This window comes from Agrilus planipennis, unplaced genomic scaffold, assembly GCF_000699045.2.
Source record: "Agrilus planipennis isolate EAB-ADULT unplaced genomic scaffold, Apla_2.0 scaffold6, whole genome shotgun sequence".
Taxonomy (NCBI): domain Eukaryota; kingdom Metazoa; phylum Arthropoda; class Insecta; order Coleoptera; family Buprestidae; genus Agrilus; species Agrilus planipennis.
Genome location: NW_020439302.1, coordinates 1,281,312 through 1,306,040, shown reverse-complemented (window position 1 = coordinate 1,306,040; position 24,729 = coordinate 1,281,312). Strand labels below are relative to the sequence as shown.

Here is a 24,729-nt window from a genome sequence, read left to right as displayed (position 1 = left end):
TCTCTTCTGTCTTCATTTCGTCCGTCTCATCTTTCTCACCCGAACCACCACCCACCCATTCCCACGATTCCTGAAAGCAGGCTGAAGAGGGCCTTCCGCCCTACCTTCCGGCGTAGTCCGGAGGGACTTCTCGCCCACTAGCATTACCGGCAGGTGGCAATGAAACACCCAAAAGTTTTTTTTTCTAGGTTTAGGGAAATAGTGGAGGTGCGTGTCTAGTCTTAGGACTAACTATCGATCTTATGATGATGATACTAGATTTTAACACCAAACATAAAATAATCTTAATAATAATGGAAAAATTTGTGCTTAGAAGAATTATTAAAAAGAAATATAAGATTAAATGAGCTAGACCGAGGTTAAGACCGAATAAGCAAGACTAAGTCTAATAAGTACCAAAACTGGGACAGTCTTGGTCTTAATCATACATTGTTCATTACCATATGCAATTGCATCAAACAATCAAGCAGAGAGAGGGAGCTGGTAGGGGCATTGTTTTCCTTTTTTCGGATATACTTGCACAGAGCGGACGATAAAAATAATTAATAAATTAATTACAGTCGGTGATATCAGAGGAATGTTCGTGGTTAGCGTAAGTATATTTCGACAGTTTATGGTGCAATAAAACTCTGAGTAATAGATAAGAGCGTCAAGGTAGAGAAAGAATAGCAATTAAAACTCAGCCTTGACAAGAAACAAAAGTCTGTGAGGGCAGTAAAAATGATAAGCATCCAGAATAAAGTGATTTATGAGGGCCGTAACGATAAAATCTATGCTATAAATTGGTCAAACTAATAAACTCCTTATCTGAACGCGCGCATTTCAATTATTAAAACTATTGCACTGTAAATCGTTTAATTTATTGTCAAGTTTGCGTTACCGTTTACTGCGAAGTTCCGTATGGAAAGCAACAAACGTGACCTAAACCCCTATGTGTACTTTGACACAAACTTAATGACGAATTCGAAACCGCAATTCTCGTTAACAATGAGAAACTAATTAATATCAGCGGGATGTTATTTATAAATGCTGCAGAATAGATAACACTGTTTTAAAAAATAATTGCATACACTGTAAAAAATTCTCATTTGAAGTTATTTTGACAAACATAATATTGTATACAGGTAAGACAAAGCGTTCACCGAACATATAAATTACATTTTTCGTTGTCTGCAAATTTATATCAAGATATCACCTGCTTCTTTGGAAACAGTCCTATAATAACCGAAAACCACCTAAAATTGCATTCTACAAACGAATTTCTAAGAAAACCACAAGAAGTTGCAATTCGAAGCCGGCCCTGGGCGTGAATTGGCAACGTACAAAGAAATTCCGACAACAATTAAGCAGTTACATCTATAGAGAATGTAAAAGAACGAAGAATTACTCTTAGTGTGCTGTAAAATAAACGTCGTCAGTTACACTCAATCCAATTTAATAAACGGACAGACAGACACACGAGTGATCCTGTGTCTTGATTCAGACGTACGGAACCCTAAAAGTAATGAGCAATACATGAGTCCAAAAGCACAAAAAAATGCGAGGTTGAATGCGACGTAGCAATGTCATATTTCCTTGCATGATCCTATACCAGGACCGGACTGACCCTTTTAAGTACGTTTTTCTCAATAACTGTGGGTTTTTGAATCACCAAACGTTTTCTTAATTTTCTTAGTTTCATAGTGTCCTACGATGTCTTGCAATTGGGGTGAAACGTCGGTAAAAACAGTAAAAAACCTTTACCCCAGTTAGTATTGGATTTTTTTTTACAATTCTACAATTGTTCTGGGAAGAAATGGAAACTAAGAGGTGAAAAAAATTTGAGGTCAATAATTTACTTACTACAATCAACGTTTTGATATTTTTTCTGTTTTTGCATTTACAAAAAAAAGTCCCATTCGCGTTTGAGTTGGTCGATAGCCTTCGATATTATTTCTTCCTTCGAACAGGAATTTAATTGAGAGAAAATTATTAATTCCTTTGTCGTCTGAATTGATTGCAGCCCTATAGTAATCGTTAGGCTTCGTCGGCTAAGTTTTATACACACTGTTAATTGCTTTCTTAGTGGTCTCCAGTCCACCGCGAAAGAAACGCTCAAAGTTTATGAGAGCATGACCGAATAACGGGTCAACTTTCCTGAAGGTCAAACAGTTTTTCCACATCTTTACGTACTTAAATAATTAATATTGTTTCTTGATGAATAAAACCTATAACAAGAATTCTCTTATGTACACCAAATCAAGTCATTTACTACATTAATTAATTATTATATCGCTATTTTTATTATTAACNAAAAAATAAAAATTTCCTCACGCACATTCATACGCGCATTGTTATCGACGCACTGACACTAGCTTACACTTGTACACGGACTCACACATGCAGCCAGTCTCACGTACGCCTATCCCTTCTACTACGTGAGGAGCCGAGTGCATCACTAGCGTCTCACTCTCGCGTCCCCTACCACCTTCCCACTCACTTTTTATTCTTCTGTAGCGCGCTTCTGATTGGTTACTTTCATTAATTAATTACTAATTATCTACTTTACAAAAAAATTTCAAGCATGGATTTTTGGGCTCAGAATTTTTTTCTTTTTCGATCCCAACAATTGGGTGCGCGACTTCTGAGACACCCTGTATTTTAAGTATGTATTTACATATTTCTAAAATAATTTTCTGTATTAAATTAACAAACATTGTTAAAAAAGTAATGATAATTTTCTATCTATTTAAAAAAATATTTTACCATTTTTACTGGTTAAAATATTTATAAATGTAAAAAAAATATGCATGTAGTTTATGTGATAATTCTTTGAAAAGGATTGTTGTTAAAATAAAAACTACAGTATATGTCAGTGGCTAATTTGGGTCACTTGTAAAACATATGTTAGATATCTAACATATTACGCGCTGAGGTTTATGTATACATAAACCTATAGTTAATATATATACAGTTAATATTGACGACTTGTGTTGCTCGAGGAGTCATCCCTCTTTTCTCACATACCTATTCAATCCGTTATTAGGTTAGGTTAATGGGCCTAAATTTAATTTTATGTATGGACCTGATTACGATTTCTGTTCCGGGCCAGAAATTATTACTTAATACGGCCCATATCTGCCAAGGCGTTACATTTTAGATATGGGCCGTATCAGGTGTTTTTAGATATGGCCGTACTTCAAAATCTGGCGTACAAGTTTGGGCCATATTTCACCCATACTCTAAATGCTACTCGGGAAGTTTGCTTCTATGAGAGACCTTAAGATTGAATTGATTTTCAAAAGAAAGTAAACAGTTGCAGAATTTTCACTTCGTTTCTTCAAAGCCGCCAGTGATGGTGGTGTAGGGAATATTTTCCGTAATTTCTAATAATATCGGTATCATCTTTTCCTGACTTAAAAAATACTTATATCTTTTGGGTATCTTTACCACAGCTCTAGTTCTAATTAACTATCAGGTAGGTAAAATACCTGCTTTTTTTTCATAGACACTTTAATTTTGAGGCGGCTAATTTAATAAACCTATAATAAGAAGTTGTCTGAAATAATCCTAAGTCATTAATTACTTTTTTACTAGAGCGGTTCTGCAATCAAATCATAGCTAATTAATAATTCAATCAAGTGTACCTAAAGTGGGTTTTTATAGTGACCTAAAGAAAAAAAAATGTACTAGTTGAACTAACACCACTAAAATAATAACGGATAAAGTCAATTATCTGAACGATAACAAATTTTAAACGATAAAAAGCCTACTGATATTGTAAATGCACCATTTTGATCTGCAATTAATTCACAATTTTATTAAATCGACGGAGTAAGGCGTAATCTATAAACTTATACTTCATTTACTTTCTCTAGCGATGTGCCCCTTTCAATGTCTTGGACGCGCGTTGGCAAAATTGTAGGTAGGGAGAAAAAAGCTCATTATACTCTGGACTGTTGTTTATTAAACATACTTTTCATTAAACATACCTTTTCATACAGTATCTGCCAAAAGTTTTGTTCAATCATGATAGTAGTGCGAGTCGAAAACAAGCCTTTAATATGTCTTCAAATATAAATAAGCATCTCGTTGATATTTTCAATAGTAATTGATACCAATAACAGCACATTTGAGCAATGCAATTGTAGTGGATGAAATGGTCAATTTTTCCGTGCAGTACTGTACGGATTATACGCTCCTCACCGGTTAAGAGTTTGGCCGAGAGTTGTCTCCTTCCTTTTCTGGCCTAGTGCTGTTCTTTTCTACTTTGCGCCGGTCAAACTGAAGGTCACATCGCTACAGAGAATAAACGTATAATAGCAATATGTCTCTGGTAAATTTACCCTAATATACTAACATTTTACCATGAACGAATTTAGGAAGATGTCTGGGAGATGTGCCTACATTCTATTGGTTACTCGCAATAAGCACGCTCTGTAGGCACCTCATTTGTTTAGGATGTAATTATGAGTATGAATTGATTTATTTAGTTAACACTAAAGTGTAGGAGGCGGTTGTGTGTGGAAACATTAAATTGTTATCTAATGTTTATTTTAAAAGGTTAACTAGTATTACAGCAGTACAAACTCCTAACCTCACATTAAAAATTTATTTTTCTAATTGTCTCTGTGGCATCACAATTCCAGAATAAATAAACTGTTATCGGTGTGATTTCGATTGTTTAGAAGATCTGACACTTGTGAGATAGTTCGTAGCTTAATTTGATAAAAATATGTCTAGATATATAACCGTGGCTTATTTCCGGGATTTGTAGAGGCTATCATCACAGGGTCGGCTTTAAATGTTTGACACTTTGGGGTGATTTTTTGAAAATTTTACATTATCAGTAATGCTATCATATGTTTCTACAGAAAAATGTTTGCCAATATATGTACTATTAATAATTCTGACTTCAGTCTACGAATTTTTATATTATTACTTTTTAGAAGCGGTTTTTCCATTATATTGATTGGTGCAGACTTGTTTTTCGTCGACTATTAAATCATGTAGTGGATTTTTGCGATGTGCAATTGCATCTGGTTGATGTTTTTGCCTGACGCGGTTACACTCCATAACGAATCGGATGCGGTTTGAAGGTGTTGCAGAGAATCCGCGAATTCCACGACCGTGTGCATCTTTTTCCTTTTTTACAATAGAGAAAAATCTTCCATGCATTACTTATAAGCATCTGAATTAGTCGTGGTTGAATTGAAAACGTACCGATACGTCTGTATTGTCCATAATATTTCTTGTTTCATCACCAACAACTGCTGCAAACTTGTACTTATGTATGTAATACAGAAATCATTTCAATTCGCTGTTTCCACTGAAACGCTTAGAAGTATATGAATATTTTTAACCAACTATATTGTACGTGCTTTTCTGAAATTAAACTTGCAAGATGTAAGAAAGCAGCTGAAAACATATACATATACATACAAAATATGGAGCATGAACTTTTGCTTTTTATAGAATTCTGTTACACTATAATATTAAGGATGTTTGGGAGGTATGTCAAAATGCTACAAGACAAATAAAAATTTGGAAGAACGTTCCTCATTCAATTCTAAAACTCTTGTAAAAATTACAAATTGCTTCACTAAACCGTTACAAAGTTATTGAAATTTTAAAAAATTGTAATTTTACACGTCATTTTATGGAGATTCGTTAACCGAACAGATTAAATTTATTTTTATTAACAGAAAAAAAGCTACCAGAAATTTCAAACTTTTATAATAAGTAACTTGAACTCTGGAGAATCACTTTAGCGTAAGGTTATTCAAATTCACTAAATGGTTATCGAGGAAAAAATGAAAAATTAGCTGAAAATCTCGTTTTTACTTGATAATATAATGATAATATTTATAATTGTCTGAAATAAATGCAATTTTAAAGTTTTAATTATTATTTAAACATATTAAAAAGTTTTACGCTCATTATTAATAGAGATTGAAACTAAATATTTTTTTGTTTCGAAGTTGAACTGAAGGCATATTCACTGCCCTATTATTCGTTATTTCTTATATTATTCAAAGCTTTTGGTCAAATTCCAAATTTTCTCTCAAACCGTATACTTTTCTTTAGTATAGATAGTATTTATTTACTTCATGATATGCTGCAAAACCTAATTAATCACGAATTTCTAATTTTATGTACTCTTGTCTCCGATTGTACCTCCCAAACTATCGTTATAACTATACCTACTAAAAAGAAAAACTCTGGTCTTCTGCAAGTACAATTTTTTGTTTACAGGAAACTGGATCCATCCGACCCGGCGTCATTGGTGGTTCGAAGCCGCGAGTGGCTACCCCAGAAGTGGAGAGTAGAATTGAACAGTACAAAAGGGAAAATCCCTCAATATTCAGCTGGGAAATTAGAGATCGGCTGGTCAAAGAAGGCATATGTGATAGGAGCACCGCACCAAGTGTTTCAGCCATTTCTAGACTTCTTAGAGGCAAAGGGGGAGACTGTGAAGGTAAGGCAATTGACTTTTACTTCTAGGGTAAAATTTACTTGTAATTCAAAACCGTACTAACATCGCAATGTGTTAAAAACCCATCACGGGGTAATACGAAAGAATCTTTGTAGTGTTTGTGTACCTATAGCCACGCATTTATACTAATTAACATTAATTAAAATATATTGACAACAACAAACAATTTGACCAATTAGTACCATCTGGTATGAAGGGAAGTTTCCTTTTAACTTTTTGATAATGATCGATCGAAAAAATATTGTCAGATTATTCCTATTAAAGTTTTCTAAAACTTCCAGCAATTGTGTTTTATTTTTCATCATCTTTTACAAATGCCCTAGACAAAAACTTTCAGTCTCTCTCCAGTCTCTCAGAGTTTTTCATCGTCTCTGAGAGCGTCTCTCACAGTCTTTCACAGTCTCTCAGTTATTGCCTAGTTGTTTTTATGGATCTCTCACAGTCTCTGTATGAGAGACTCGAACGATAAAATTGTTAATTCAGAGATTCGAGTCTCTCACAGAGAGACTGAATGAATAAAAGTCTCTCGTAGAAAGGCTGGGATCTCTGAAATATGTTGAACTTAGAAAATTTTAACCATGTCTCGCTTTCAGAGGCTCTGAGAGACTGAACTTTTTTATCTCGGGTGCTCTTTAAATATATAACAAAATTTAGATTTCCTCAATACCCTGCATTTTATTCAAAATACGCCAAGTTTGGCTACTATAAATTACGACAAAAATACTCTTTATCAATGGCTTTTAATGATACATTCATAGAACGTTTAGCGTTTCGGAAAATGTCAATTTCTTCTTCCCTTTTATAACGATCATCTGCGACTTCAAACGTTTATTGGTCGATGCCGATAGTTGTTCGTCAGATAGAGCCAAAATTGATTTTTGTATCGATGTTGGCAACGTGTGACGATGTGGGACTTCGGTAGTCGGTCGTGGCCAATATCATCAGGCTGAATAATTGAAATAAACCGCGGCAATAATAGAAGCGGGGCAAAAAAGTTTCGTCTTTAATTACAAAACGAAAGAGACTGTCCGTCATGTTATCTAGCGCAGATAATTGCCTATCACGAGCCAATCTCGGCCGACTAGATGTCCGCAGGAATAAATAATATCGGCCGTCGTATAAAAGTAGGTATCACATGCAATCGCTACCGTATGTACCGATACACAACTGTTTTCGATCAGTTCATTTATTCGTGAATATAATCGGATAGCCTGGAAGAATGTGTTTGGTGAATTGAGTTGGCCGTGTACTTACATGTGGTGTTCAAAGCCTTATAGTGGACCCGCTAAATTGACTTCAATTCGAAGAATCCAAACGGTTTTTTGAAACGAATGAAGCTTTCGAATCAAATCAAACATTTTTTCGATATTCTTTTGAAATTGTTGAGTAGATTTAGAAATAATTGTCAAACAGTAAATAAATAAAATACCTGTTTGTATTTGTACATGAATGAGATAAGACACGGTTCTGATTAGAATTTTGAGGGGTGTGCAGGAGCCCCTAAGTGGGTAGCCACACTACGTCTTATGGGCCCCATGAGGTTGCCCCCAAGGGCAAGGAAGAAGCATATAACGCTTTGCCACATTTGTGCATCATCAGGAATGCCGCATGTGGCCCTCGCGGAGAAAAATTATTCCAACCCCATTAAAAATTTTTTGGAAAAATGTACTTTACGTATCAGTTCTTCTTTCCATAGTGTTATATGACTGGCTTCCAAATGAGAATCCTTTAAAGACAAGGATAAAGGAATTCATTCGTAAACTAATGGAATTACCTACTACGACCTTTTTGGTCATATATATTCTTGTTTTTACAGATTCCTTTCATTTTTATCTTAAAAAATGTATTTGATATAACTACTGATGAGAACCCGTCCCAAGGCTGCATCTAATTCAGAGATTTTCAGCTTAATTTCGTTGAATCCTTCATACACTAAATGCACATATATTTTCTCTCACATGATGTTATTACCTTACCGGGTTACCCTTCGCCGGCCGATGTCAACGCGATTGTTAGTTGTGAAATTACGCGCTTCGCTGGTGCAGTAAAAATGCGCGTCGCCGCCATTTTGAAACTGAACGGCGGCCATGTCAGTTAACTGTCACACCGGCAATTGTCTACACTCGAGCAAGCACACGCTGCACCGGCACAATATAATGACAAAACAAATAACAATCGACTGTGCCGGTCGGACGACTACACAACATCCACACATACACACGAATAAAATCGCGGCAGGCTCTGTCGCGTTTGTTTCGAACTGGATATAGAGCCAAGGGTGATATGATTGTAGGTGGTGGGGAATAACCGACGAAGGAAGAAGGCGAATTATAGCACTTGTGTTTGTACAAAAGTATTAAATAATTGTTATTAGTGCCGTAAAGGCTGTGTTTTATTAATTGGAAGGTCAAACGTGTATTGAAATCGAGGCGGCCATGGGTGTAGCCAAACGGACACGGGATTTATTGTATTAAAAGGCTTGATAGTGACATATTTACTGTCTTTTTTATTTTATATTTTCCGTATCGTGACATCCTCAAGTTTTAATTAGCAACCAACGGAGTTTAGTTACGCTTCGAGAAAAGAAAGTTAATTAAAACAATAAAATTTGCAAAATTCTGATAATTTAAAGATGTAAATTTCAGAATTTAGTATGTATATGAACCTACATGTTGATATTTGTTGTGTATTTTTAACACAAATAAATTTAAAATTTCAATAAGGGGTTTCTCGCTTGCCGCAACGTTGGAGTCTCCAATTTAAATTGCACTATAAAGTAGTTTTTGAGGCTGTATTCGAATTCAGTTTAGGTAAAATCGTTACAGACGACTACCGAGAACCTTTTACAACATAATAGAGCGCAAAAAAACAATTTGGTTGGCATAAAAACATAAAATACCTTCGTTTATAACGAAGAACAAATACTAACGGTTTAGACATAGGCACCCAATGCAGGTATTATGAAATAATCATATTGTAGACATGAGTGTCGAGGGTAGGATATATTTCATTCGATTCGATTAGGGGTGGCGAATTTTTTGTGCCGGTGATTATATAAAAACTCCCTCTTTCTGGCCTTAATGGGATTTGACATGTACAAATTGTTAACGGAAGTGTTGTAAACCTTTAATAATATGGTCCATTTCTCACACCGTTTCGTGCGTGGAAAACCCAATCCTATATACCTACTCAAATAGTTTTTTAAATTATTAATACGGTAACACGTGCTAACGTTTTTTTGTCATTGGAAATAGGCAGATAATTACAATTTCCAATAAATAAATAAAAAATAAATAAATAAAATAAAAATTAAAACTGTCTCCACTTATAATATGATGTTGAAAAGCACTATTAGTACTAATGGTAATTACAGATTTTACTAAATATTACTATCCCTACCGAAAGCACCTACGATATTTTTCCTCTGACAGGAACGAATGTTCAGCATTCCTTCTAGGGCCAGAAATCGATATAAAAAAACGTTTTTACCACTCTTGGTGTAATTTTTACCCTCGTTTTCCACAAGGATTTCCTAATACCTCTACCTAACCTAGGAGATTATGATGTATGATTTGATCTCTGAAACCAGGGACAGAAGTAGGTGTGGTAAAAAATCGTATGCGAGCTGCTTCGGGAAGAAAGTACGATACCCCATCTAGGAGTTCGTCGTTTTCTCTTTTGACCCGGAATGACCATTCACATCCGAGAGCGAAAGCTGTAGGTACTTTCTTCCCTTGGTGCGTAAAATACTGTTGTTTATTCGTATCTCCAAAATTAATAACATTGGGAGATAAAACTCCAGTGACAGTACAAATTATCTAGTACAGACCAAATAAACAATGTTAAAAATTAAATTTTGAAATTATTATACTCAATTTAGATATATTACCTATTTTTACGACCTAGTAGTTGTCTCACGAGATGTGTCTTTAACATAAACATTGCATGACCCTGGAGTTTTGGCATCACGTTCGCGGTCCATTTGTTGACACCGCCCTTCTTGACATCCTCGACGGTTCGATACGACTACGGTTTTTACGAAATTCTCACTTGAAGACACAAAGTATTGATCAGATTCTTTTGAGTGAAATGAAAGTTAGATGCGACCTATTGAACTCCCTGGAGAGCGTCCTTCCCAACGGACTCAAGGATCTAGACCCTGATTATTGTCTTGTTTTAATATAATATGGACCAGTGAATTTGTACGCGGATCGAGCTAAAGATACAGTTTTAACCATCCTGGTATTCACTGCTGGGTCTGTGGATCCGAAAAATTAGTCTGTTCAACCCCTTAGAACTATGGATTCCTCGCCCTGATTGATTAGATCAGACAAGATTCCATATATTTCTGGATTCAAGTATTTGACCAGTCTTACTTTACATCATCCACCCAGGGTTTCATATTCTCTACAATATAATTTGAAGAAAAATTGATTATGTTTAACCTTTAGTACGAAAAGCTTAACTTTGACTGATGTAAAGTGTGATTATCATAATCGTTATCACCAAATGGGCATCAGTCTGAAGACTGGATGATCGACACACTCCTCTGTGCTCAGTCAATTTTCGCATTTCTCAAAAACTGGAACATATATCACCAACGGAATGAGAAATGGTAGTTTTCGTTTAATTATTTTTGGTTAAAAATACAATTTGAATTATTCAAGAGTTTTCCCGGAAAATCTAAGATCGATTTCTTTTGAAATTTATGTTCCAACGTTTTTGACCTCACTGATGTGCAGTATGCAGTGTTTCGTCTTCTTTTTTTTTGCGAGTTGCTGTAGTAGATTAAATAACCGAGAACATTAAAATCAAAAGAATCGTTTCGAAAAAATAATAATAATAAAAAAAAGGCCATTAATCATAATCGTCTCGGAATGAGCGCGAGTGACGGCGATCGGAACCGTCATGTTTTCGGATCGAGTTGTTTGAGACCCCGTAAACAAACCGAAATCCGTCAAGTGAGTAACAGGATACCCTTGTAATTAGTCACCTCGAAAATGCCGGCCGGGGTGTTAGATTGCGTTCCAGTCTTTGTCCGACCGACGGCAAGGGCGCACCAGGTGGTCTCTATCCCAAACAGTGCCGACAACTGAACCCCACGAACACGTCGTTGTTGTTCTTGTACAAATGGATATCAGGTAGGTTGTATGTGTACGTATGTGGTGGAATTACAAAGGGATGACTTTATAATTTTCTATGGTAACCAAGCTACCGTTTCATCCAACCACGCGGCTAGCTAATGATATGATTAATAATTACAAAGGATGCAGAAATTGCCTGCAGGTTCATTTCGCTGGTTCTACTTCAGGTATTTTGCAGAAGAAGATGCAAGAAAATAGGTAATGGCATTGAACATAATCGCAATTCGTTAATAGCTTCTAGAAAAGTATAACGAATTATGAAAGTTTTGATCAATAATTTATCGAAATCAATGGACTGTCAAAAAAAAAAAATCGGTTGTCTGTAAAGTCGGTTTACTGACGATAGTTGAACGTGACAACGTCTTAAGAAAATACTGATGGAATGGTTTCATTTTTCAAAAGAAAATTTTAATTTTATTTGTTTGATAGATATTTTGTATGGATATAGAGAAGGAGGTAAATGGTAATGTATTATTGTATAGCAGCTGTCCACGCGAAAGCATCGCTCACTCAAGTAGGAGAGAGACAGATGTCGAACGCTGCCGAACGCGGAGGCCGATTGTGCCTCTTTGTCGCTCGTTCCGCGCTCTCGCTTGCACTTCAACCCTTAAATGGAACGCCTCAGACCGAGGTAACGCCGCATGAGTCATGTTTTTTCGTGCGTGCAGCCGGCTCCATCGAATTATAAGACGTTGTCACGTCAAAAGACTTGGTATAGGTGTTTAATCGAGAAAGACAAATGCGACGGACAAAATGAAGACAGAATTTATCGAAATCAGTGGACTGTCAAAAAAAAACTTGGTATAGGTGTATTCAACTCCCACCAGTCCTTCGGGTCTACACTGTGGTGCAAAGCTGGTGGATAACGCGGAAGACATTCTTCGCCATCTTTTTCGGAATCTTCGGAATGGATCGAGAGAGACAAATGCGACGGAGAAAATGAAGCCAGAAGACGAGTGAAAGATTATCTGTGGATTATCGCTGATCTATTTTTTGTCTAAGTGATCCAAAGAAACAATAGAACAACTTGGACCAAAGTAAATGAACCAAAAATCTAACTGGCGTCTTAATCTCCTATCTGTATCCTGAAGATAAGATTATAACGGAAAAATAAAATTATCATATATGAAAAAATGGTGGAGGCGCCAGGAGATTAAGATGAAATTTATTAATTCGTAAGATTCAAAGGAATTAAGCTTAAGAAGGTTAACATGTAGTGCTATTTTATGTAAATCTTTATTTATTTTATGTAGATTAAATGTATAAAATAACCATCAGCTATTAAAAATATTTGTTTGCGATCAGTAGGTCCAAAATACGGTTCGTTGGAGTGGAAGGTGGGTACGACCATGAACATGTATCTTGATTAGATTCAAATTATGTATACAATAATTGACGAAACGTTTACGGAATGAATATGGAACGGACACGGAACATACAGTGTGCACCACCATTAACTCAGACTGCATTTAGGAAGTTTAAATTTAAGTTTCTTAAAATATGTCATAGGATATTAATAAATATATATGTTATCGGAAATGTATGAAATGTAGGAATTGTATACAATTCCGAGGCTATTTAGGAAATCTATAAAATATTTTTTTAATACATACATATCCTGGAAAATGTATCTATATAGATTTCCTAGGAATTGTATGAAATTCCGATATTGTACTAGGAAATGTATGAAACAAATGTTTTCTGTGAATAAAATGAATAAAACACGTTAGTAAACTGAGAATCAGAGTTATCTGTGATTACAATAAATCGCACGATCGGATTACGTAATACCCTCCACCCGTTCCGCTATCCCCGCGTATCCAATGACATCTTCAATGTAATACATTTCCGATTGCTATTTAGGAAATGTATAGATTTCCTAGGAAATGTGTCTAATATAATTTATTTTACACATTTCCTGGCGATTTTAGGAATTATATACGTTTCTTAGGAATTGTATACAATGACGGATTACACACATTTCCGTTAACATATACACTAATTCGACGAATTTGTAATCTAATAAGTACGTTTTGTCGTTGTTGCTGCTGCCATCTCTCGTAGTAATTTAAGCACTAGTTCCGGGTTCAATTTCTGGAGAGGGCGAATGAATTTTTTTATTAATATTATAAGAACATAAGAATAAACACAGTTGAAAATCTGTAAAAACTGTTTATAAACCTACTTATTCACACTTTTTGAATATTTCGAGTTGAATACCTATAACCAGTGCTTGTTAGGTATAATACGTTGTAGTCCTTGATTGTTCGGTGTGAGAATCCAGTTAGCCACGACTGCACTGTTTCTCCATTGTTTCTGCTACTCTTTGCTAGTGAGCTTTTTCTGCTGCTACCTTCGATCGGCTCAGATCAAAAGGCATCCAATATAGGAGTCGGCTGCTTCAAAAGCGGAGTATAACAACTCAAGAATGATGTAACAAATTGTATTTTGCTACCGCTCGCTTTTTGAAACGCTCAACAAAAAAATATTTACTTTTGTGGTATACAATGTTTAGAACCTAACAAAGTAGCGAAAAGGAACACAAAGAGCTGATGGTAAATAACACGGAGAGTTAATTAAATAATTAAAGATAACCGGCTATATTATTGTTAACAATGCCGTGTTGTAAGCTTACAAGTTAAGAAGCCTTAGGCAAAATGACAAAAATTAAGAATTGAATTTTAATATCGATTTGGTTAAAAAAGGAGCATACAAATTTTGAAAATAGCCCTTTGTCAAAATTTCAGTGTAGATTCAATCCCGATGATTTTTATTATACCATACGTAAATTAAAAAACTTAAAGAATAATAGGGTACCAGGTACAGATGGGATACAGGCGGAAATTTACGAGACGGGGAAGTCCTGGAGAATTATAAATGGAACGTAGTAGTAATCATACCTAAAAAAAATCGGTTGTCTGTAAAGTCGGTTTACTGACGATAGTTGAACGTGACAACGTCATAAGAAAATACTGATGGAATGGTTTCATTTTTCAAAAGAAAATTTTAATTTTATTTGTTTGATAGATATTTTGTATGGATATAGAGAAGGAGGTAAATGGTAATGTATTATTGTATAGCAGCTGTCCACGCGGACGCATCGCTCACTCAAGTAGGAGAGAGACAGATGTCGAACGCTGCCGAACGCGGAGGCCGATTGTGCCTCTTTGTCGCTCGTTCCGCGCTCTCGCTTGCACTTCAACCCTTAAATGGAACGCCTCAGAGCGAGGTAATGCCGCATGAGTCATGTTTTTTCGTGCGTGCAGTCGGCTCCATCGAATTATAAGACGTTGTCACGTCAAAAAAATCGTCAAAAGTCTTAACTAGAATAGTACAGGGAAAGATGAAAAAAGGGCGGAAGAACTATTAGGGGAAGATCAATTTGGGATTGGAAGAATTAAAGGAACGCGATAGAAAAAAAGAAAGATCGCTTTTAACAGTGTTAAATGGGACAAGATGTTAAATATACTTAAGAATTTAGGAATGAGTTACAGATATAGAAGAGTGATATTTAGTTTGTATAAAGAGCAACAGGCAGTTATCGAGCTGGAGAAGCAACGCAGAGAAGTAAATATTAAGAAGGGAATCAGACAGGGACGCACACTGTCACCACTACTTTTTATTAATCTATACATCGAAGACACGATCAACATCATTAAAGACAATACAACTATAGGGATAGATATAGAGGGGCAAAAGATTAGCATACTTAGATTTGCAGATGATATAGCAGTAATAGCATCTAGCAAGGAAGAGTTAGAGATAGCATCAAATAAAATAAAAGCTAAAACAAAAATACTGGTATGTAAGGGAAGAAAAAGTATGGAAAGAGCGAATGTAAAGATAGGAGACGAAAGATTAGAAGAAGTGACTGATTTTAGGTATCCAGGAAGGCAGATAAGCCAGGAAAGTCTGGAAGAAAACAGAGTTCGATATTTGTATATAAAAATTGCAACTCCTTTTTGTAAGAGAGAGCAACTAAGGCAACTAATATGTGCATTGGTATTATCGAGGCGTATTTGTATTACCCCCTTTAGCTGGCTTCACGATTTAGTTTCGCGTTCAATTTAATATATTAATTATAAGAAAAATAAGAATATTTGTTTCCAATTTTACTCAATTAATGATTCCAGTTTAGCTAATACAAAATGTTCACGTTTTAAAACCAAGCAGTATTTCTTAATTGTATCTGCCTCTGTGATAAACTATATATTGTTCATTGTGTAATTGTTTAAAACTAATCTCGTAAATCATTTTTGATGAACTCCGTGCCCATTGTCGTTCAACTTTTTCATTATTTTTTATTTATCAATGTAGATAGGAGTTAATTGTTTTTATTCTATATAATTACATAGTTATCTTCTGATTATTATTACACCGAAAATTGCATTTTGATATTTCAAGGAAATTTATGTTATTAAAATAGCAATTATTATTGCGAGTCTTTTTCACTATAGAAATCTGCTGACTTATTACGTATACTGGATACGTCATATGATTTATCGATAATATGATCCAAATTTGTTTCTTTTAATTTTTTTCTGCAACTCATCTCTACATCGGCTCTCTGTGTAATAAAATGAATATATACAATAAAAAAAATTTTTTCTTCTTTTTTAGAAAAATCGTCCGACAATGAAAATGGTTCAGACTGTGAAAGCGAGCCGGGTATTCCCCTAAAAAGAAAGCAAAGAAGGTCTCGCACCACATTCACTGCACACCAACTGGACGAACTGGAGAAAGCATTCGAAAGAACACAGTATCCAGATATTTATACCAGAGAGGAATTGGCTCAAAGAACCAAATTGACGGAAGCCAGAATACAAGTACGTACTATTAGGATTGTTGCACCTATTAAACACGAAAATGAAGATTACATGTATTATAATGTAATTTTTAATTATTTAATAAAGATAGGATTCCTTCATCTAATATAAATAAATTTGAAATTGAATTTCAAGCGATTCTTTCAAAATAAGATTCCTTTTTAAAGGTTTGGTTCAGTAATCGACGTGCTCGTCTCAGAAAGCAATTGGCATCTAGTTCTTCGTCGTCTTATTCATCGTTGGGAGTTGTGGGAAACCCCTATTCGGGTCCAACAGCCCCCTATCCGCCTCTGGGTCAACCCTTAGGTGAGGGCAGCTTTCCAACAACCCCAGCCACTTCGGGAAGTCAAAGTAAGTTCTACTAAATCTAAATCTATTTCAAATTTTAAGTACGTATCCATTATTTATTTATTCATTTTTGTTCTTTAGTGACAGAATTGTACCCTAGCCATGGTTCCGCCCATTCTTCATCCCCGAATTTACCCCTCTCGTCACACTCACATAACCCTTACCCTTCTCATTCAGTATATCCGTCGACCATCATGCCAATATCTCAATCGATAACAACCCCGTCGAGTATGTCGTCCAATATTCAGCCGAGCGTATCACCCTCTTCAAACAACATGACTCCCGTGGGTGGTGGAATAGAAAATTTGAATCAAAATAATAACACTGGATACAAGGAGGAGGGTAACCTCCGAAACTCGGCCAGTCCTGGAGCTCAACAACATGTCGGCGTCTATCCCAACATGCCTTCTCCAACCAACCCCATGCTCACCATGCTCGGACCTAATAGCAGTAAGTTTCAACTTTTTACTCATTCACATCCTGTTTCATGAAAGGTAGTAATAGTAGAACAAACAGAATAGCTCAAAACCCCAACGCCAAAACACGACACTGTAGTTGTCCGAAGCACTTTTCGGTAACAAAGTTACCTTCTTCAACAACCGCCAAAGTTTTTCCAATCTTCATATTAGGTAGTAATAGGTAATATAACAGTTTTGAACCTACGTGTGAGGAGGATTTTACATAGGTAGAAAACGATTCTATTTCTATGAAGAACTATTAAAGCTATTCTTGCATTATCGACATTATTCTTAATTAGTTTTGTTCGTCCATTTTGTGCTATCTTCAAACTTTGATATTACTGTCCCGTAATCTTTTTTAATGAATTTCTCTTAAGTACTTATACCTAACAAATTTGAAGTCCTTTGTGTTTGAAATTAAAGTTGTATTATTCAATCCCATTTCCGTGTGTCTCGATAATATTGAGGACAATCATCTTCATTTCTACCTTCAGGTAACAGTAACGGTAACGAGTCACCATGTACCAACGACGCTGTAATTTCTAACAATAACAATAACAACAACGTCCACATACCGAACCAATGGTCAAGCCCGAATTCGATGAATCGTACCACAAGTCCTTGCGGTGTTAACCAAGTCCTTTCAGGAGGAATCGGACAACTTAGCCAACCGTTGGGAGTTCACACCCAGAGTCTAACCAGTTTTGGGCAAAACGGTTTACACAATCCTGCAATTCATAGTTACAGCCCTCATCATAACGCTGGTAAAGCGTTTGGTCATCAGCCTTTCTATGGATGGTATTGACCTACAGAAACAAATCGATAAAGCGATTTTGGCACCTAGGTATATTAGTGGCCAATTGGGGACTTATATATGGTTCGTAAACAGTGAAAATGGTAACTGATGTTAACTAAATGACTCAATTAGTGGTAAAAGTGTGACCAGTGATTGGAAGTACAAGTTTATTTTGATTTATTATTATTTTCTGCGTACTTTTAATATAATATATTACCAATTANCGGCTTCGCTTCGCGTAAACTTCAAGCGTAGACAGTCAGTTGTCCCCGCCCAGTAACCAATCAGACTTCGATGTTAAATGTATTCTATGACAAGTGCTATCGCGCGGCGGTTTGCGATTAGTGCGAACAAGCACCTATTATTCCAAATTGGACGAATTCTCTTCAAGTCACTCGGGCAGTCTAAAGCTGTACTTAATAATATGGCATAGTATACATACGTATTGTAACATAACACTGTAACAAACGAACATAACAAAAACATTTACCTATTGTGTTTATTTTTATAATAGAAATGTATGTGTAATATTTCTACCAAACTGTTGAAATTTGGAGCGAGAATTTTGCTGAATGGAGCCTAAATTGATTTTTCCCAAAAGTGACATTTTTTTCATATACATTAAAAATTTATTTTGTTTAAAGTTGTTGTTGGTGTGATTATCGTTTTATTAATTTTGAATGCCCTAAATGTTTGTGTCTGTTATATAAATTTTTGTGTCGAAATATTGTCCAGTGATGTGTAATCTGTTTGTGTATATATATGTATGTATGTGTGTGTGTGTGTTTTTGTGTGTGTGATGTGTTAGCGTATTGTATGATTTGAAGTTACTTCGGATTTTGAATGAACAAAAGTTTAACCGAGTGTTGGAAAAAGAAAGAACGGAGTGTTCGGGGGAAGTACCGTCTCTCACTTCTCACAACACCCGATTGTTAAAATGGAAACTGAAGTGTGGAAACCGGAATTGTTGTGTAGCATTATAAATACTTGTATAATGCGTTTAGGCTATTGCAGTTAACAAAAAGTTTTAAAACCATCTAAACATTTCGACGAGAACCTCAAATTTACGGCTTTTATTCAATTATTTTTTTTTATCATCAACTATGCATCGGTCACTTAACACTTACTTTCTTTAATATTAATACGGTACGGTACTGCTTGCTTAATAAAGTAAGCCAGTATTATAAGTATTTAAATAGTATACAGTCAAGTTGAAAAGAGGCAAGGGGAACATATAGGAGACGAAAAATTAGAAGAAGTGACTGATTTTAGGTATCTAGGAAGTCAGATAAGTCAGGATGGAAGGAGTAGTAGGGATATAAGGCAGACGATAGCGCAGGGTCGTGTCGCCTTTAATAAAAAGAAGTCACTTCTATGCTCGCGAACGGTTAATGTAGAAGTTCGAAAAAGGTTGTTAAAGGTGTATGTTTGGAGCACGGTACTGTACGGGTGCGAAACATGGACAGTGGGAGCGGCGGAAAAGAAAAGGTTAGAAGCGTTCGAAATGTGGTGTTATAGGCGGATGATGAGGATATCGTGGGTAGAAAAGGTTAGAAATGAAGAGGTATTGGAAAGAATAGGAGAACAGAGGAAGTCAATAAAAAATAGGCGAGATAGGTTGGTAGGACACCTTCTCAGGCATGAAGGTCTAGTCAGAGACATATTAGAGGCAGAAACAGGAGTTAGGAGGGGTAGAGGTAGACCTAGATTAGATTACTGTTCGCAAATAGTTAAGGATGTGGGTGTTCTAGTTTTAGGGAAATGTAAAGATTAGCTCGGGATAGGAAGGAGTGGAGGTGCGTGTCCAACCAGTCTTAGGACTGACGACCTTATGATGATGATGATGATGATAGGAGTAATACCATATTCCTGCAATATATTTTTAATTTTTGTAATTTATAAATAATTATTATAATACAAACAGAAATTCATGAAACAGAATTCGTAGTGTTTTTATAAAAGTATTTCATCTAAAGATTAACCTTAACATTTATTGTTAATGATTGTTAAATGTATTAAGTAGAAAGAAAACACATTGATTTTATTTCTAATTTTTATTTTCCAGTAAGTAGAATACATCAGTTTCTCACATACATGGCATACATGAAATTTGATTCAATAAAACATTGCAAAGTATTTTATACTAGAACACAAACGTATTTCAATATTAAACTTTTACAAATAATTTATGTTTTCTTTTCAAATGCCTTAGTTTCACCTCTCGTAAAGACGACATCTTAAAAATTATCAATCAGTTCTAAAAAATCCCACAACACATTTTACTTTCAGTTACATACAATTAATTCATCGTCGTTTTAATTTCATTTAGTTTTCGAAAACAATTAACACTCTCCTTTAATTTACAGGTATTTAATTAATTAATTAACGTAAAATGTGCTTGTGGTATTTTATTCTTTTTTTTCGTTTTATTTTATACATGAACAAGTAATTTTAAGAAAGAAAACAATACAACGATAACAGTGACCTTATTAAGTAGATAATTAATTAATAGTATAACGTAATATAAAAATTTGGCTAGATTTTCAGAGCGTCCAAATCCATTAGGCTGGTATTCATAAAATTTTATAATGGTCTTTTTTATCTATTATACAATTTATTCTCAATATTCCTTGAGCCATTAAACTATAAATTAAAGCTAAAAAAATTTAAAATTACCCATCATTTTGGGACGAGCTAACTCTCCGGACTACACGCTAGTGCAAAGCCGGAGGGTAGGGTGGAAGACCCTTAAAGCTACAAATCGTTAAGGAACCACCTTTGGACCCCCTGCAAATGTAGATGAGATACAGATACAGAAAACACAAAATAAAAAGTCAAAACATTTTTACACACACGCGATCATGCACCCTAACGAAAAAGAAAACACTGTAACTTGTCTACAGATTCAAAAGGAAAAAAGAATGAAGTAGGAACTAAAAAGGTAAAAATTAAATGGCAGTCATTTTTCTTTTTTTAAATAAACAATGGCGTTTTTCTTGCTGTTGTTGTATTTCATGCAGTTAAACTTACTTAGTAGTAATTAATAATAATAATAATATTAGAATAATGATGTCTTTTTCTACAATCGATTTGATAGTCGTCATCAACTTAAAATTCGTTAAAATATATCATACAAATAACAAAAGCATAAAAATACTGATTAATTAATTAATTAATGACAATAAAGAATAGTAGCGATTATAATAATATGAATAATTACTGTATGTACTGNATATTAATTAATTATTTACTGCAACAATAAATAATTAATTAATATAATATAATTATAATAATAATAACTAAAAAATTATGATCTGTAGAACATGTACAGTTTGTTGGAAGATGACCTATTTTAAAACAGCTTGTTTTTGGAAATTACACGACGTTTTGCGATATATTTTTCAACTTCATTTTCCGAAAAAGTATTTTTAGATTTTTGCGATAACAAATACTGAAGAATATCTTTATTGTTAACAGGCTCCATTTCAGACTTTACAAATAAGAATTCGCGATTAGTTTTTGATTTACTTTATTAACGATGAATATTTGTTTGTTTTTTGTGCAAAAGGTCGCTGTATTTTCTTCAAAACAATCCAGTTACGTACAATTATTTAATGTAAGTTAGTAGTAGATAGGTAGTAGTAATAACCGTAAGCAGTAGAAAAACCTAAAAGTACAACTATTTATAAAGGCTCAAATATACGAAAGATTTGTTTATTTCCCAAATATTTCGTTTATTATGGCATTTTCTTGCTCGTCATACCTTCAAATCGGCCCTTAAGAAAACTGCGTCAGTCTTTTAAAAAAATTTGTCGTTTTAATTTTCGTTTTTTTTTTCTTTCGAATCATAAAATAATTTGGATCTGAAACGGTAAAAAAAAGCACATATACATATATGACCAAAATATACGCGAAAACTACCCCAAACGTTCGTTGTCAATTCCAAAACATTTTCGCAGTTTTCCAGCAACTCGAAGACAACTCTGCAGCTAAAATCCCTTGGAATGTGAAACTTAAACATAAACGGTTTGTCAACTATTGCGCTACATGTATTATTATTAACAATGAACATTTATTCTATAGATTAATTAATAACTGTCTAGCAATGTGGCGTATAACATTAATAATGAAGAGATCTTAGCTGTTTTCTATTTATTTTAGTTTACATTGAAATGCTTTATTGCAAATTAAACTGCTTGCCCACAATAAGCGGTTACCACCGCGCGGCTTCGCTTCGCGTAAACTTCAAGCGTAGACAGTCAGTTGTCCCCGCCCAGTAACCAATCAGACTTCGATGTTAAATGTATTCTATGACAAGTGCTATCGCGCGGCGGTTTGCGATTAGTGCGAACAAGCACCTATTATTCCAAATTGGACGAATTCTCTTCAAGTCACTCGGGCAGTCTAAAGCTGTACTTAATAATATGGCATAGTATACATACGTATTGTAACATAACACTGTAACAAACGAACATAACAAAAACATTTACCTATTGTGTTTATTTTTATAATAGAAATGTATGTGTAATATTTCTACCAAACTGTTGAAATTTGGAGCGAGAATTTTGCTGAATGGAGCCTAAATTGATTTTTCCCAAAAGTGACATTTTTTTCATATACATTAAAAATTTATTTTGTTTAAAGTTGTTGTTGGTGTGATTATCGTTTTATTAATTTTGAATGCCCTAAATGTTTGTGTCTGTTATATAAATTTTTGTGTCGAAATATTGTCCAGTGATGTGTAATCTGTTTGTGTATATATATGTATGTATGTGTGTGTGTGTGTTTTTGTGTGTGTGATGTGTTAGCGTATTGTATGATTTGAAGTTACTTCGGATTTTGAATGAACAAAAGTTTAACCGAGTGTTGGAAAAAGAAAGAACGGAGTGTTCGGGGGAAGTACCGTCTCTCACTTCTCACAACACCCGATTGTTAAAATGGAAACTGAAGTGTGGAAACCGGAATTGTTGTGTAGCATTATAAATACTTGTATAATGCGTTTAGGCTATTGCAGTTAACAAAAAGTTTTAAAACCATCTAAACATTTCGACGAGAACCTCAAATTTACGGCTTTTATTCAATTATTTTTTTTTATCATCAACTATGCATCGGTCACTTAACACTTACTTTCTTTAATATTAATACGGTACGGTACTGCTTGCTTAATAAAGTAAGCCAGTATTATAAGTATTTAAATAGTATACAGTCAAGTTGAAAAGAGGCAAGGGGAACATATAGGGTTGGGGTTGGGGCTGAGAATTTACACGCACTATTGTTATTTATTGAACATCGACGTATTTATTTATTTATAGTATGTAATTGTATTGTATAGCAGCTAATTTTTTTGGTTCCGCAAATTTTTCGGTTCTTCGCGAATGTCTGGACGGCGCTGATAAGAAACTGAGGAAAATTGTTTTTAAAATAAAACCGGTAGAAAAAGTTTGAAAAACGATGCATTTCTGCATTTGTTGTTTGTGGGCTATTGCAAAATAATTTCGTGTGTAAATTTACGATAAATATTTGTCCATTCGGGCACTAGACGATAATATTTATGTAAATTACATAAAAGGGAGGGCCGCTAGAGCCCTCCGGGGCAATCCAAACGTATGAATTCAGTGACGTACAAAGAAAACCGATCGCGCGTATGTGCGACGAATTTTCCCAGTACGCCCCTGATTGGGCTATTGTAATATATCTTTTTTTTTTATTGTTGGCAATTACATGACTGTAATTGCGGTGGGCAAAATGTGTTGAAGCACTTAGTGCAACCGGGCTATTGCATTATTAATTTATTATTATGTAATATGTACATTGTTGGTCCTTGATCGGAACAGGGTTGGCTTAGGCCAAATTACGTCACAATTGGTAATTATGTATGTTGTAAGCATTATGCTTGAAAGTCACTTTTTTGGGAAATTCACGTAGGAATATTGTTCTGTTAAATAGTAGCATGTTGAACTATGGAAAATTTTTCAACTATTGCATTCTGTGGTTATGGTGTAATGTGTGGACCTATAGAAAATGTTTACAGTGAAAAACGGAGGTAAGTTTACTAAAGATAGTTACCATTTGATTGGTTTGTCCCACTCGATTTGCAAATCGCTATAAAAATATTTAGTTTTGTTTCCGCTAATAGCAGGTAGGTAGGTACAAGCTAGAATTTCAGTTAGAAAAATACAACTTCTTTTTTCCATTTTTTTCTTCATCGTTTGTAGATAATTGAAAAAGCGTGGCGCGTAAAACTTACCGCCAGATGTCACTGTAAAAGGCTGGTTTTTGTTATTTTATTACAACTGCAGAATATTTACAAGCAACTTATCGTTTAAATGTATGTATGTACAAAACTGAAGTACTTTTGTATGCTTTGTTCCTTATTTTTCTTCTTCAACGTTTTGGAGAATTTGCTTTAGTTTCAGTTTCTAACCTATAACGAACATCAAACAGTTGTCGAAAATAAAAAGTTGCCGATAAACCGAAACGTTTTTTCGAAAATTTTTTTATCACCGCTCGCTTTCTCGCATTCGCATTCACTCAAACGAAAAAAAAAAGATAATAAAATAAACGTTTCAACAAACAAATTATTAAACAATATAATAATAGATATTAAAAATGCTTTTCTAAATGCCACAAGAAAAATAACCTGTCTATTAGAATAAGTATATCGTCACTTTTCCAGCAACTC

At 34.7% G+C, this 24,729-nt stretch overlaps 1 protein-coding gene across 1 annotated transcript in view; it reads left to right on the top strand.

Moving 5' to 3' along the window:
- Window positions 1–18,235, top strand: part of LOC108743729 (protein gooseberry-like) — a 37,120-nt gene extending 18,885 nt beyond the window's left edge. The window contains exons 3-7 of the mRNA XM_025978441.1: window positions 6,235–6,457; window positions 16,240–16,445; window positions 16,613–16,796; window positions 16,875–17,243; window positions 17,746–18,235. Coding sequence (XP_025834226.1) covers window positions 6,235–6,457; window positions 16,240–16,445; window positions 16,613–16,796; window positions 16,875–17,243; window positions 17,746–18,056 — 1,293 coding nt within the window. The 3' untranslated portion in view covers window positions 18,057–18,235. The remainder of the gene's footprint in view (window positions 1–6,234; window positions 6,458–16,239; window positions 16,446–16,612; window positions 16,797–16,874; window positions 17,244–17,745) is intronic.
- The last annotated feature ends 6,494 nt before the right edge of the window (window positions 18,236–24,729 follow it).